The sequence below is a fragment of the Egretta garzetta genome, unplaced genomic scaffold (assembly GCF_000687185.1).
Source record: "Egretta garzetta isolate BGI_Z169 unplaced genomic scaffold, ASM68718v1 scaffold6, whole genome shotgun sequence".
Classification (NCBI taxonomy): Eukaryota; Metazoa; Chordata; class Aves; order Pelecaniformes; family Ardeidae; genus Egretta; species Egretta garzetta.
Window position 1 is genome coordinate 3058187 of NW_009260080.1, and position 15560 is coordinate 3073746.

The 15560-nt window shown below is 45.7% G+C and overlaps 1 protein-coding gene across 1 annotated transcript in view; it reads left to right on the plus strand.

Annotated features, from left to right (window-relative positions):
- Positions 1–12910, plus strand: part of ADARB2 (adenosine deaminase RNA specific B2 (inactive)) — a 114973-nt gene extending 102063 nt beyond the window's left edge. Inside the window, exons 7-9 of the mRNA XM_035896815.1 lie at positions 3539–3720; positions 9728–9906; positions 12734–12910. Of these exons, the coding sequence (XP_035752708.1) occupies positions 3539–3720; positions 9728–9906; positions 12734–12910 (538 nt within the window). The remainder of the gene's footprint in view (positions 1–3538; positions 3721–9727; positions 9907–12733) is intronic.
- Positions 12911–15560: the final 2650 nt, after the last annotated feature.

Consider the following 15560-nt stretch of genomic DNA (forward strand, 5'->3'; position numbering starts at 1 on the left):
CTTTCCCTATCATCTACCTACAAATAACCCCATAGATGTTCAGATATCAAAGGACTGAGTCATTGCATTAGCCATGTGTGTTGGTCAGGAGATGAACAATACACGGGGTAAGAGACCTTCCCCCAAATATTTGTCAGTTAAATCTATTGTTTATGCAAAATGCTGAACTGGCTGCCCTCCAAGGTAGCTCTTTTTATCCAGAGAGCAGAAGCAGAATGAGAAAATGAAAATTTCCCCCATCATTAATGTGCTTTTATTGTGCTCTGAAGGACAGCAGCGGCAGCACAAGGGTCTCATTCTGGCCGGCTCAGCACAGGACCCCTCTTTTCCTAGGACTTAGTGGGACTCGCGCACGTGCTCAGGGCAGCTTTGCAGAACAAGACAACTGGCCAGACGCTTTGCCGAGCCTGGGCTAGGCTGGAAAGCAAAGCTCCTTCTCTGCTTTTTTGTCCCTCTTCTCTGAATGGATGCTGCCAAAACAGCGCTGTGTCAAAACGGGAAGCAGCCACTGTACAGGCGGCAACGCCATCATCCTCATCCCTTTTCCCCACCACTGCAGTGGACACCAGCCTTGGTGTCGCTCAGGGAGATTCCACAAGCAGTGCCCACCAAATAGTGCCTTCTCAGTGTCAGCACCTTTTCCCATTTCTCTGTCCTTCCTACCATAGGATGCTGGCTGGTGCTGGGACAGTCCCTTTTTGCACCACCTTCTACCCATCAGGCACCGCTTGCTTTTGTGCCCTTTATTCTTTGTTATTTTTCTCCTCCCTTGTTTTTTTGGTCTGGCCCCTCCATCCAATTCATCTTGTAGCTACTTATACCCTGAAGTCAAAACCCACCATGGCTGACACACAATTTTCATTGCCCCCTACAGCCACCTGGGTCTTCTTTTGGGATGGGAAAACAGGGGTGTCTCAAGGAACAACTATTGTATCCAGAAGCCATGGACTCTAGCTCTGCCTCCGAATAATACAGCAGACTTCAGCAAATCATACCGCCTTCCTGCCTTGATTCCCCAGGGTGTATAAAAATGGGGGTTTACCTCACAGCAGCATTGTGAGAATTAATTAATGTTTATGAAATGCTTTTAATACATAAGGGATGCCCTGATCATGCTTATAATATGATTTCCAATAATGTAATTCCATTGACATCCAAATCCTTTTTTACACTAGGATGAACATGTTCAGAATGAGGCACAGAAATATCTCTAAAGAAAAGGCAGGTTCCTTGCAAAGAATTTAAATTAAATAATCATTATTACCTTGTAATATATGATCTGAACACAATCCCCTAGTTTGGTAAATAAAGCTCAGACGATTCCTTGTGATGTGCATATTGCTAAAATTCAAACATTGCTGAACATATGTTGGTTTTCTGTTTAGCTGCTTTTTTGTCTCCTTCAATCAAATACACAAGTTTTTTTTCTTAAGGAGGTGTCAAATCTTGAAAACAACACTGATATCTTACAAGTTTTCATCTGGACAAAGATATCACTGGCTAATTTTTTTTACTCACCTTAGGAGCTGGTCAGAGGCGTAGTACTGTTAGCTGAACTCAGTTCGATTTCTTATGCTTGCGTTATTAATTTTGCATCGTGATAACATATTTACTCAAAGAGGCAGCTAGTTCTTTCCTTTAAAAATGATGTTATTTGCAGGAATGACCACACTTTTTTTTTCCCCCAAATGAAGTTATGCAAATCTGATCGACTAAAGTAAATGTTTCATAAAACCAATGACTGTTTAAATTGCGGGACTAAATTGTTTGTATATAAATATTACCTTTTATATTCCATTTGAGTTTTATGTAGATGAACACATTACTTTAATGACCTGCATTTACAGAGGGAGACAGGGAGAGTCTGACTCTGAAATCCTCAGCAGCCAGATGGCTGCCTTTTCTTGCATGAGATTAAAAGATGTTTCTCATTCACAGCCCTGCTTCGGAGGCAAATTAATATAGCCAGCTAAATTGCTTGTGTTTTTGGAATAAAATTTAAAGAGAACTTTTTAAAGCAATTGGTGTCACAGGTTCCTAGAGCAGATTGCTCTCCAGGTACAGCATGCTGGTTTTAAACATTCAGTAATTAATGGAAAGTATTCCGTGTTAATTGACTGCTTCAGGAAAGGGAAATATAATGACTCCTTATTAATCATGAAAAGAGACATACAGCACGGAGGCACTGCAATAATTGCGCTAACGGTTGAGAAATGTTAATTAATGAAAAGAACAATGATGTAAGAAATTAGCTACATAATGCTTGCTGCTGATGGAGATTGTGCTTTAAACACATTATTTAGCATGGCAGCCACTGGATGTTGCCTTAAATAGCAGGCACCTCTTACCCTTTCCTTCAGTCAGCTGCAGAGCTCCAAATGTTGCCGGTGTTTTGGGTTTTAATGAGCCAAAAGACTCTCTCCAAAACTACATTTTCTGAAGCGTTTTCAGGTTGAACTCCTGAACTCAAAACTATTCAGATTGACAGCGTTCGACTCATGTAAAAATATTATCCAGGTGGAAGAGAGCATGTTAGTGTTTGTGTGGTGGGGAACAACTTCTTGTTAGGTGGGCTGAGCCAAGGTTTGCCAAGAAGATAACTGCATCATGACTTCTTTCCCCTTTTTAATTTTTCCATTTTTTAACCAATTACCTGTCCCCCGAAGAAATCAGAACGAGCATCCTGTCATATTTGTGCCTAGCGTGATGTAAACAGTCATAGAATATGAAAATGCAGAACAGTTCTGGCAACTAATCCAACAGCAGTAGTCTGGAGCTCAAAGTCATTAACAGATTGACAGCCCCAAGGTTTCCACCATCACTCTCTTGCACCTTTAAGACAGCAACAGGGTGAGACATATCAATCACTCTGAACACTTTAGAGTAGGTCAAACCATTGGTTGCAAATAAATTGCCTAAAAGTGTAGCTTTTCAGGACCAGGATTTTATTCTTATGGATGTCTTCACACCTGCATGATCAGGTGTCATTTGTGCAAGGAAATATCAGCCTGTGAGGCTTTTGAAAATTATTCACAACCATTTTGTGGGAATTTTGGCCACCCAAGTCATATGTTATCTTGGCTGTATAGCTAGGGAATGGTAGTAATGTACGACAAAGGGTATATAAAGGTAGAATAACAAAAGCACTCATTTTACCTCTACCATTGCAAGCGTAAAATTATAGATGCGGGAAAAAATTGAAATTCTGCTGAAGACAAGTTAAATGAATGTTCTTCAAACACAAAATGCTTTTAATAAAGAATAGCTCTCAACAGGAGGCCTCTGATTGCAATAAAACAAGACAGAAATATGTCCCTTAAGTCAGTGGGGATCTAAACCATCATAAAGGGGGAGTCAGTCTGCAGGTATTTAATAACCCACCAGTGCAGTGCTTCGTGCATCACAGGACAGGGACAGGAACAGCCTCATCCCTCATCCCTCCAACCCACATGCTGGCCTTTGCTGATTTTCCCAGGGCAGCTCTCTTGTGGCCATTCCTCCACCCACGTGTTTCACTGCTCCTGAATTTCTTTTCCAGATGGAACATCCTTGGGCTCCAAGGTGCTCTCCTCAGCTCCTTCATCGAACCCATGTACTTGCACAGCATCATTGTGGGAAGCCTCTATCACACTGGTCACCTTTCCCGGGTAATGAGCCATAGAATAGAAGACGTTGGTCAGCTGCCAGCTTCATACCGGCGCAATCAGCTGCTTCTCAGTGGTAAGCAGACACCTGCCTGCAAGACAAATGATCCCCTCTCCCACCACTAATTGTGCTGGTCACCAACAGGAAAGTTTACTTGTTTGTAAGTAAGTCGTTAGCTCATGCCTTCTTTTTCTCCTGCAGAGTATGAATTTGTAGAATGAAGAAACTGATGCATTTAAATCCAGTTCCTTTTTCATATGCAATGACCACAAAAAGGATCGGTAGTGGATACAAGCTGACTAGGAAAACAACCCCTGTACAAAAACCACTTAAAGTGGAAAAAAGCCTATGGCTAAGTAAAAAATTTTTAAAAAGCAGGGAGGAAGTTTTCAGGAAATTTTAGGTTTAACTGTCTCCTGTCCCGCTCTTCTTCACCCAGCAAACACAGGAACGTGTGGAGTCAGGAGAACCAACCCTCGCATATCTTGCATTGTGCATGCAGCCTCGCCACCCGTGCCCCTTACTCAGAGCCCATGCTCCTTTACCGCCGGCTAGCCATCGTGTCTGGAGCAGCTAGCCATAAGAAAAGGGCTGTTCGTTCATGCAGGAGACCCTGCCTTCTCAGCAGACCTCAGAGAGGCATTGCTGCTGTCTGATGAGGCTGCTGCCTGTCATGTGAGCATCTCCCCGGTTTGCAGCGATCTTTTGGGCTACTCTCACCACCGCTACTTCTCCTTCCCAGCCCTGGTCCCTCCCCCAGGTCTCTGGTCCTTTCTTCTCCATCCCCTTGACACCCACTTCCTTACCCCCCAGCCAGGCAGCAGTTGGCTGGCCTCATCCCAGAAAAATCCCACGGTCTTGAATGCCTTCAGATCCTTATGAGGCATGTGAGTGCTAAGGGCCACCAGTTCTGCACAGGATTAGTGCCTTATTTTGCTCTTGGTAATTGTTCTTCAGGAGGAGTCCCTGAGACACTGATACGATGTCAGGGGTACAGAGGTGGGAGCTCAGGATGCTTTAGTGGAGTACAGCATTGCCTTTCAAAGTCCTCTAGGTTCCTCAGCCGGGAGAGTGCTGTTTCATCCCTTATCTATTTTAATATTCTTATTTATTTATTTATTTTGATGTGTCCTTGTGACAAAATTAGTTTGGCTGAGGCAGAAGTGATAGTTTAGCCACTGGGGAAATTCTCAGGTTCTGTGTGATTTAGTCCAGCTGGCAAGTGTAATGTGCTTGTACGTGTTATGGGGTGAGGAGGTCAAAAGGCTTAGCCTTATTTGAACAGGTTATCTCCATTTTTTAACTCTTCAGTGCAACTAGCCAAAGACTGTGCAATGCCAGTATGCAGGAAACTGTGCTCCACGCTCCTCCTCTGCCCTGTGTCCCCTCCTGTCCCTCCTGCCCTGGTCCAGCATGGCAACAACTCAGCCCCCTCTTCCTTCCCACGCCACATTGTGGGAGGGAGGAAAGGACTTGCAGCTCATCAGAAAAATGTCCCAGTTTCCCAAACCTGGCTGTTGTTTTGCCAACACACCCCTGCCTGCCAGAAGCCTCTGCATCTCCCACTGGGGAAGTTGATCTCACCCTGTGCCAGCCCTAACTCATCATAAGTCCACCCATACATTAAGATCAAAATCACACCCACTTTCACTGTATCTGCAGGATGTACAGGGAAACCCACTTGAACTGTTGAAAGACTGAAAATGCAGTAAGGGATTTAATAAGAGATTTAACCACAGAACAGCTATTGCTTTGCTGGGTTGGGCCTGCAGAGTACAAGTAATGGCTCATACTTGGCCCAAGTGTGTATTTATGTCCAAGAGCAATTGCCAGGGATTCCAAGGGAGTTAGAAATGCATCAGAGGGGCCCTTCTGTCACTTTAAATATCTGCATGTTTCAGGGTTGGCTTCCTCCTTCCTGGAGACTTCTGTTTGGAAAAGATTTCACTTTGCTTTTCGTTGTGTTTGTGGGTTTTCTTCAGCCCAGGAGAAGCAGTGGGAGGAATCTGCCTCTCGCTCTCTACATTGTTTTTGTCTTTAAAGACATTATTTGTAATCTTCCCTCCTTCACAAATCCCAGGGAGCCAAAACTGCTTAAACCTTACATTGCTGAGGCTTGTGCTGCATTTCGCTTACCTGGAAAACTGTGCCGAGAATGTACCAGTGCCTAAGGAGATGGGCACCTAACAAAAGCCATACCAAATGCATTAGAGACCAAACCTCAGCAATCTCAGCCAGGCAACTCCACCTCCCACACTTGTCTTCGAGATCAGGCCAGCCAGGGATTTCAAACTGCAGGAGCTACAAAGGATGCCAATTATTTTGCCACTTGATCATAGCAGTACAAACGTTTCAATGGAGAGGAGAGTCGTGGTGTGGGATAAGACATCCTGAGGTAACTCCTTGGCCCCACAGAAAAATAATCAGAGAGGTTTTCCACTCACACCAGTCCCAGCCAGACGGAAATCCACTCAGTCGCTGGGATTACTCTTGGATGTATTTTTTAGAAGAAAGAAAAACCCTGTGTCATTTTTATTTCCCGTTCTCTTAAGACTGAGGCCATTCTGAAGGGTATCCTGTAAGCCACAAGGTTTTGCGAGGAGAGAGGGGAGAATGAGGGCAGATTTCAGTTCATATCTCACAATACTCAAGTTCATATTATGTGTACAAAGACTTCTCTCTTCCTTCCAGTTTTTATGGTCTCCTATTGTACTCTTTGTTGTGTCGGCTTTATGGAGGATGTTTTACATAAAGGAGAGAAAATGATCTAGATTATTTGGGTGTTACCTTTCAAATAAAATCAGAATAATTATTTGTCAAAAGAAAAACATGAAAAAAGTGTTAAAAAAGGATCAAAACCAACAATCAGAGAATATATCTAGGCTCTGTGTTTGCATCTGTCAAGAATCTCGCGGGCTTTTTTCTTTAAAGCCTCTTCTCTTGCATTCAGGAAATGGTCTGAAAATATCTTCTACTTACCTAAATACATGTACTTATATATGATAGCTGGGAAGAGAAAGCATGAAAGCCAAACCAGCACGGAGGGTTTTCCAGGCACCAGGGCGCACTCCCGGCTCTCACAGTGGTCTACCAAGAGCAGAGGGAGTTCAAGGCTGGGCAGGGGTGTACAGCCCCCATCTGATGGGCACCCACAGCCTGCTCTTTCCTCCGTGCAGCCTTTCCTTCTTTTCCTCTTGCCAGTGTTTTCACAACATTTTTATTTATTAGTGGCCTGTGGCAAGGTTGCACGGCAGGGTGTTGGCTGGTGTGGTTTTTGGCACCGAAGTCCTCTAAGTGTTTGGGTGCTATCTCGACCGAGAGTGGTGCATAGTGTCAAACACCTGATGTTGATCTGTTTGTGTCTTATTCTGTATAGAGGCATTTGAATAGCACCAGAGCGCTATCTGATTCTCAAGCTCTCAGTTTATATCCTGTTGCCTAGGTGAACTGAAGTTTTAGATGCAGACTGATCTGTTATCTCGGGGCGGGGGAGGGGGGGGCAGAAAATTGAAAGAGGTATTAATATGACATGAATGTGTTTACAAATCCTGGGTGAGGTTATGACTTAGCTGTAATTCTCTTCTGTACACGGTGGCGACTTCAATCCTGGTGACTGAGATGATTTCTGCAATTCCAGCTTTGCCACCAATACAAAGTGGCAGTACCGTATAATTTTTTCCCTTCAATGGCCACTTTTCTCTCTCTCTGTGTGCTCAGTCCCATCTGGCTCTTGTGGCTCCCTCCCAGGGCAGAGGGGACCACACTGAAGGAACATCTCCCTCACCAACATTGTTTCCCATGAAGCGGAGAGGCCCCAGGCAGGAGGCAGGAGTACAAGCACTCCACCTCTCCCCAGTAGCATTCAGGGGCTTACCCAGCTCAGCATGTTTAAATTCAGCAATGGATACCAGGTTCCCACCAGCTCCCATCTCCTCCCGTTCTGCCTGAGATGAGCAGATGCTTATGGTGTGCAAGAAGGGGCACTTTGGAAAGGACAGGCTTTGATCTCTCTTCTTTAATCTCCTCCTTTCTGAACAGCTCATATCAGTACTTCTCCCTCTCTGCAAAATTTCTTTGAAACCCTTCAGCAGAAAATGCAAAGGACCTTTCTCTGTTGCCATCCACCCAGGAGCAATGAAAGCAGGTCCCCATCAAGCTGTGCAAACCATGACCTGTAGCTGGAGCTGCTGCAGGCAGGGGTTCTGGCAGGATCTGCCGTTTGGGAGCAGAGATGCAGCCCTGGAACTGGCCTGTGCTGGGGTGGCCATGCCAGGCAGCCCCTGCCCACCAGCACAGTCCCCACCTGCATGCTCACCACAGCGGCTTTTGTTGTCCAGGTTTGCAGGCTAGTGGCCCACACAGCAAATTAGTAGAGAGGGACTCAACAGCCAGATCCAGACACATCATCCAATGCCCATGTTTTCCAAAATATTCAAATTGCTTCAGGTCACTCTGTCTTTTCCAGCCTTGGAAGCTCCCAGTGTTGATTCTTTGCTCCCAAAAACACTAATGAACAGGGCAAGGCAGAGCTTGCTTGGTTGCATTTATCCTGTGCTGGAAAAAAACCCAACCACTTTCTTTTTTCCTTTTGTTTCCTTGCAAAGACTAATCCTTCCCTGGTTTCAGGCACAAGAAATGAGAAAGTGAGTCATAGAAAGGTTGAACAACACTAATTGGTTAAGAAGACACAGGAATTTACCTAATTCAAAATATTTCTCTCTCATGTACATACCCACACCTGACCTTGCAGCCCTGATCTGCATTTAGAGCTAAGGGAGATCTCACACATAGGATCATGGAATCATAGAATCATAGAATGCTTTGGGTTGGAAGGGACCTTTAAGAGGTCATCTAGCCCAATCCCCCTGCAGTGAGCAGGGGCATCTTCAACCAGATCAGGTTGCTCACAGCCCCGTCCGGCCTGGCCTTGAATGTTTCCAGGGAAGGAGCATCTGCCACCTCTCTGGGCAACCCATGCCAGCATTTCGCCACCCTAGTTGTAAAAAATTTCTTCCTTCTATCTAGTCTAAATCTACCCTCTTTTAGTTTAAAACCACTACCCCTTGTCCTACCATGACAGGCCCTGCTAAGAATTTTGTCTGCATCTTTCTTATAAGCCCCCTTAAGCACTGAAAGGCTGCAATCAGGTCTCCCTGGAGCTTTTTCTTCTCCAGGCTGAACAACCCCAGCTCTCTCAGCCTTTCTTCATAGGAGAGGTGCTCCATCCCTCTGATAATTTTTGTGGCCCTCCTCTGGACCCACTCCAACAGGTTCATGTCTTTCCATGTAGCCAATGGACTCCAGTATGTGATTCAGATATCCAAAACTGGCCATGTGAATGACATGGCATCGTGCAGTCACACCAGGTGACCAAAAACATCTTCACTGTAGCTGTCTAAAATTAAATAAGACCCATTTGACTTAAAGATATCCAAAATGTTGCCATTAGGACACTAACTAGCTCTTGAAGAGATTGTTGCACCCATACAGGGCAGGAATCTTGAAGGCAGACGCAAGATTTTTCTGTGTAGCTCTGTGATGTCTACACGATCATTATTAACTTGGATCTAATAAACTCTCTGTGATGATGAAATACATGTTCTGTATTTTCTTATTCCCCATTTGTACCCACTACTATCCAGAGTACCCATCAGAGCAAAGGCCCCAGCCGTTAATTGCAAATAAATTCACTCGACCATGGAAAGTTCCCCTGGAGGAACTCATGGCAAAAGCACTTTGATACTTAGTTCCTTTTAAAGACCAGTTATCCCATTAAAGCCTTTCTGAAAGATTTCACTCAGCAACAATAACACTGCTGTCAATACCACACGCTGCAATCTAATGGCTTTCCTTAGGCTAACAAAAAGTTTGCCTGCAAGGTGGAAAAAGATCTATGGGAATTGCTAAATTATGTCTCCCTGAGGTACTTGGGCCAGTAACATTTAACTGATGGTGACAACAGCATGTGCATTGCACATCAGCATGTTCGCTCAAGGAGGTGTGCCACAATGACCCACCACACGTTAGCAGCCGCTGAAGGTTTTGAGCACTGGATGTTACTGGTGTCCTTCTCTCCTGCCAGGGGTTAGTCATGCTGATGCTCGGCAGCCCGGAAAATCTCCCAGCTTCAGTGTGAACTGGATTGTGGGGAACATGGACCTGGAGGTTATCAATGCCACAACGGGGAAGAGGACCTGTGGGAGTCCCTCGCGGCTCTGCAAGCACATGTTCTTCACTCGGTGGGCAAAGCTTCATGGCAAGGTAGGTCTGGTGCACTGACAGGACACTGCTGCCTGCCCTAGGAGGGCTAGTCCTTACCCCAGAGTCAACCCTGTTTTAGCAATCTCATGATGAATCTGCAGCCTCCACATGTGCCCTGTGTCCCTCCTGGTAAGGCCTGGGAGACGATCAGGAGCCAAGAGCCTGAGGGGTCAGCTATGGGAACTGAGAGTCCAGAGAAAGCCAAAGGCAGAAACCCAGGCAGGTTTGGAGGGGAGATGAGTGTTCTGTCTGTCCTTGGCTATGGAGCCATGCTCAGATGAACAGTCAAAAGAGTGTTAAGTGTCCATACAAGCACCACTGGGTAATTTTTTATGCATCTCACCCCAAGTATCCCTTGGGGTTATTCAACTCATGAAGTCTTGGAGGCCTGAGGGAAGTGTTTCTCATCACCATGGAGGCATCTACCTGACTTCATTGTTTCACAGGGGTTTAGACTCCCAACATAACCACTCCCAACCTCACCCATGTTAGCTAACTAAGGCAGGTGCTATGGACTGCCCGCTCCCCTCCTTTTCCCCACTCTCCCAGATGTGCTGATAAATCCATACAACAACACAGCTGCTCCTCACAGGCAGAGTGGCCAGGTGCTGAACGCTCTCTAATTTAATTACACTCAGCAGCAGTACAATTTGATGGCATTAAAACTACAGGTTGTACTTAATTAAAATGGCCACTGCCCCTCGACAACCCTGCTTTCTCTAGGGAAGATGGCCATGGACTCCCCTTATGTGAAATTACACCAAAATCAACCTGCCCTTGCACTTCATTTCCCACAGACAAGAGACAGTGACATGAGAGATGCATGGCCAAAAAAATAGAGGGTGGAACCTAGGGATGTAAGACATATAGGAAGAAGCTTGATGTGGAATAAGGAAATCTTCCTCTCATTATTCCTGGTTCTGGAGTCACCATTTCTCCTCTTGCCTGACCCTTAAAGGAGGTGTTGGGGGAGAGAAGGACACAGATATCAAGGTGGTGAGCCTGACCCCACCACTTCCAGGAGGAGCAGCAAGGAAAATGCAATGTGTCTTTTCAGCCCACCTACTTTCACTGCTAGAATATTAATTTGCTATAAGGAGACTTGTCAAGAATTGTCTTGCAGTCCATGTGGAGTGGGAGAAGATGAGGACAAGAAAAAATCATTTTACTAAGTGCCAAAACCTTTTTACTATTGGGAAACAAGTGGAAAAGAACAAGGCAGAATGATGGCAGGGAAATCTGGAGCCACTTCCACTGACAAAGTCCTCTTTAGAAGGCAAAGAGACAGGCAGGGTGGGGACGTATGAAGACAAGCCCAGAGGGGTTGTTCTGTTCTGCAGGACACCTCAGGGAAGGAGGCTGGTGGGACTCATCCCAGCCCAGGTAGTGACATGACCTGTCCTAGCAGGGACCCTGAGCGTGCAGGGAGCAAAGGGCCCAGCCTGGGCTTTTTGCCCAGGGCTCAGTCACAGTTTGGCGGCACAGGTCGCAACCTGTTTCTTGCACAGCAGGTGGCATGGGAAGGAGGGTCGAGAAGCACTCCTACTGCCCCAAAAAGGAGGCATCCTCATTGATCCTCATGGGAAACAAACGTGGGACAAGTTGGGCCCCGGGGCAGGCTATGGCCAGGGCTATGGCCGGGAGAGCTGGACTGCCCCTGGCTGGCAGCAGGGATGGGGCTGGGGTGAGCAGGAGGGAGTAACTCACAGCTGAGCAAGGCACTTAGCTTTTGACATACCAAAGTGTTTGATAATGTGTTTGGTGTCCACCTCTGGGTAGCAAAGGGGCAGCTGGAGGGGAGCCACTGCTGGCCCATTGATGCCGAGGCTGGCAGCATCACCTTCCCTTGCTGGCTGGACCAATGCACCCCGAGGTGTGCCCGCACCACCCAGACCGGCACAGCTCATTTCAGGCTGTGCATTCACCTTCTACTTCAGTCTGTCTTTCAGCATCGCTCCTTTTTAGAGAGAAGGAAAACAGTGTTGTTTGCTCTCCAAGGCCATATTTTGAGGGTGTTTTTTCCTACAGGATGCTATTTCCCTGACTAGTGAGTGTTGGGCTTTCACCTGTCTGCTTGCTCTAAGGCATTTCCCAGACTTCAGTTCCTTTCAGATTATGTCAAAACCTCACTGCTGGTTCGGCACTGTTGAGACTCGGGCAGGTCAGAGGAGGTCATTTATTTAGTCCTTATGCACAGCAAAGGGTGCTTGCTCCCACGTGTGTGCTCTGGGTGATGAGGGGCAGTGGACACATGGTTGGTATTCCTGCTCCAGCACAAACCTTGACTCCCGATTTCTGTCCTGTCCTGGAGCAGGTTTCACAGCATCTCTTACATGAGCACATTAAAGTGGGAAAAGGGGATAGTGTGGGAGGGGACCCTCCTTCTTGTGTCTCTGGGCATGCTTGGAAGCACTGAGCTGCTCTGCTTCCCAGGCTAAACAGAGCACATTCTTTAAAGACCCAGAAAGGATTTTTTTTTCCCCTTTTTTTTTCCTAAAAATCATCTTAACTGAGAAGTAGGGTTTTGTCTTTGTAAAACACACCAAGATTTGCTGCTGCCTATGCGCACTCCAAGGCAAAGCTGTTTACCCCGTTCCTCTTCGCCATGGCTTGAAACCACGTCACAGGCATTTATTGCTTCCCTGTTTTTCTGTTGTTAAACCAAAAGCAAACACACAAAGCACAGTGATAGTTTGTTTGTTGCTTATGAAATGTAGACAGGAAGATTATGCAGCTACTGAAGCCTCCTGTTTCTTTTGGCTCGTCGGCTGATTTTTTTATTATTATTATTTTATTTTTTTCCCCTTCTCTGATTTTTGTTCTGCAGCTGAGCACACGAATACCCAGCCATGGAGACATGCCATCAGTGTACAGCGAGGCAAAGCTGGTGGCTCAGACGTACCAGTCTGTCAAGCAGCAGCTGTTTAAAGCGTTTCAGAAAGCCGGTCTGGGCACCTGGGTGAAGAAACCCCCAGAGCAAGATCAGTTCCTACTAACTGTATAAATCACTTGACACCTTTGCTACATGACCGGATCAAATCAGCTGGAGAGAAGGCTAGGCAGGATGCGTGAGCCGAGAGAATCAAAGCAGTTTGAGATTTAATAGCAACCTCCATGGGAATATTTGCTTTTAATTCTGTATTGGAAATAAGTAAATAGAAATGTGTCTGATGCACTGAACTCAACTTTAGAAAACTGCTTTTTCATGATCCCTTCCCAAGAATGTACCTGCCCAAATTATAATGCCACCCCCACAAAGATTCTGCTTCTCATTGTTTATTGCTGTTGGTTATTACTGATTTGAGGCATTAGCAGGCCACCCGTCTGATCCAAAATAGAGTTTGTTTTCCCTCACACAATCAGTGCAAGAGTCATCACTGAATGATGGAAAATAGTGAGCAAAGTACCCCAGGCACGCGGCATGACAGCAGATCTCAGAGCATCCATAATCATCCATGTCTAACCTCTATGCAAAAAAACATCCTGTTAGCTGCCTAAATTGGTGAGAAAGAATTTGGACCTCAAAGATACGCAGCATTTTTAAACTCCGTTTTCCACTCTTGGCTCTGAGCACAAAGCCGGGCATCAGGATTCCCTTGGTTCCTACACTTGCTCCCTCTGACACCTTGGACAAACCACTTGCCAACGAATCTTCAAATCTGGCCACAAGTTTTGCATGCTGCAAATTTTAATTATCCAGGCCCAGTTCATCACACATGCCCTTTGATACCAGCCGGGGTGTCTTCAAGAGGGCGATTAACCCTGTGCTGCCTGCGGAGGTGCACAGCTCTGCAGGGGCTGCCGGGGAAGTCCGGTGTGATGATGGAGGCAGCTCTGGAGCTTCAGGTAGCTGCCTAGAATCAGGCAGGCTGGAGCCAGGACCCAGAGCCTCAGATTTCAAAGGCTGTGAGGATCCACAGCTCTAAATTAAGTGGGTGTGAGCTCAGGATGCTGCATACATCTGAAAAAATCTCTGTGTTGGATAGCCACAACTAAGACATCCCAACCTAGAAAGCACATTTGATACTTGGCTCTTTCCTGCCTCAGTTTCTCCCTCTGCCAAATGGGGACAATAATATTTACCTACTCCACATCTAAGGAACTCGGCAGGAGCAAAGTGCTCTGGTCATACGCGACAGCGTAAGCTGGATTCTGTCACTCTTGCCATGAGTTTTACTTCCCCACACAGGCCAACTGAGGCAAGTGCAGCAGATGCAGCTACAGGCTTGGGTGAGGTCCTACTCGGTGCAAGAGCCTGCAGATTCTGGCTCTGTGTAAATGCCAAGTATTGTTGTTGCTATTATTTATGTCCATCTGCAGTTTGAAAAGCAGGCGGGGTTTTGCAGTTAGGAGGCGAGTAGCACCCAAAGGTTAAATATTTTCTTCATAACTGTGGCCGAGTCTGGTATAATCTCGTCTTTGAACCATCCCAAACTCCATCAGAATGCAGAAGATACAGTCATGGGAGAACTGAGCTTTGACAGTCCCATTGCAGAACCAACTTTCAAATGCCCTGTATATTTCTTTCGGTTCTGGGGTTTTTAAATGACAGGATTTGTGGGTATATAACTACTGTTTTCTTTTTATTCCTGTGATTCTCTTTAAATCTGTATATAACATGCTGCTACTGATTTGTGATAATTGTCTTGGTATTTTCTCAGAGCTGTCAAGCTGAGTTACTTCTCAAACAACACAAGGCTCATATTTTTCCATGTAATTTCCTTTTCACAGGAAACTGTTCCTATCAATAAAGATAGATGCTCTTTGTATAGGGTTTATCATGTTTGGAGAGCCATATACAGTAAATACATTGTTTATTGATGCCCACAATAGAATAGCTACAGTATTTTGATGAGATTTTATTTTTAGATTATAAACTACAAGATGTATCTATAGTGTCTTGTATAAAAACAATTGTGATAAACTAGAATTTTTAAATTAGATAAAACAAAGCTCTCCCCTTCCAGAAACCTTTTCAGCAAAATAATACATTCCATATTAACTACCAAAAATATTTTAAAAAAATCCTTAGAGTAGAAATAGTAAAAAAAGAAAAAAAAAAAAAGAAAAACCTGAGATGTTTCAGTAATGGAAACATTTTGTGGTAGCCACTTTGTCAATACTTCAACCACTTTGTCAGCTCTACTGATTAACATTCAGAATACTTTTGGCACCTTCTGGAGCTTCCTGGTACCTCCACACGGTCCCGTCCTCTAGCAGAGCTGTCGCTGGTACAGACCTCCAGTGTCATCGGGGCAGCAAAGGGGCCCAGAGGGGCAGGGGGCAGGTGGGGGGGCAGCCCCACAACTGGATGTACGGGAGAAGCTGTGAGTGGCACTGGCAGTGGTGGTCCCAGGGGCTCTCGCTGCTCCCACCAAGGGAGAGAAACCGCAGGGCAAACAGAGAGGAGGACAAGGTTTCTCATGCAGAGATCCACAGGGCAGGGGGAAGCAGCGTTTTCTACCTTTCCTCTCCAGGTTAGTCTTTATCTAGCACACAAGAGACCTCAAGGCTCCTCTTTCTTTACATCTCCCTGCCCTCATCCTCCAGCCCTGGCATGGCGTCAGCTCAACTAATGCATATAGCTCCACAGGCCGGTGTTCCAGCTACGAGAAAACACTGTGCCCGGTTATTTTTAAGGACAAAAAGAAAAG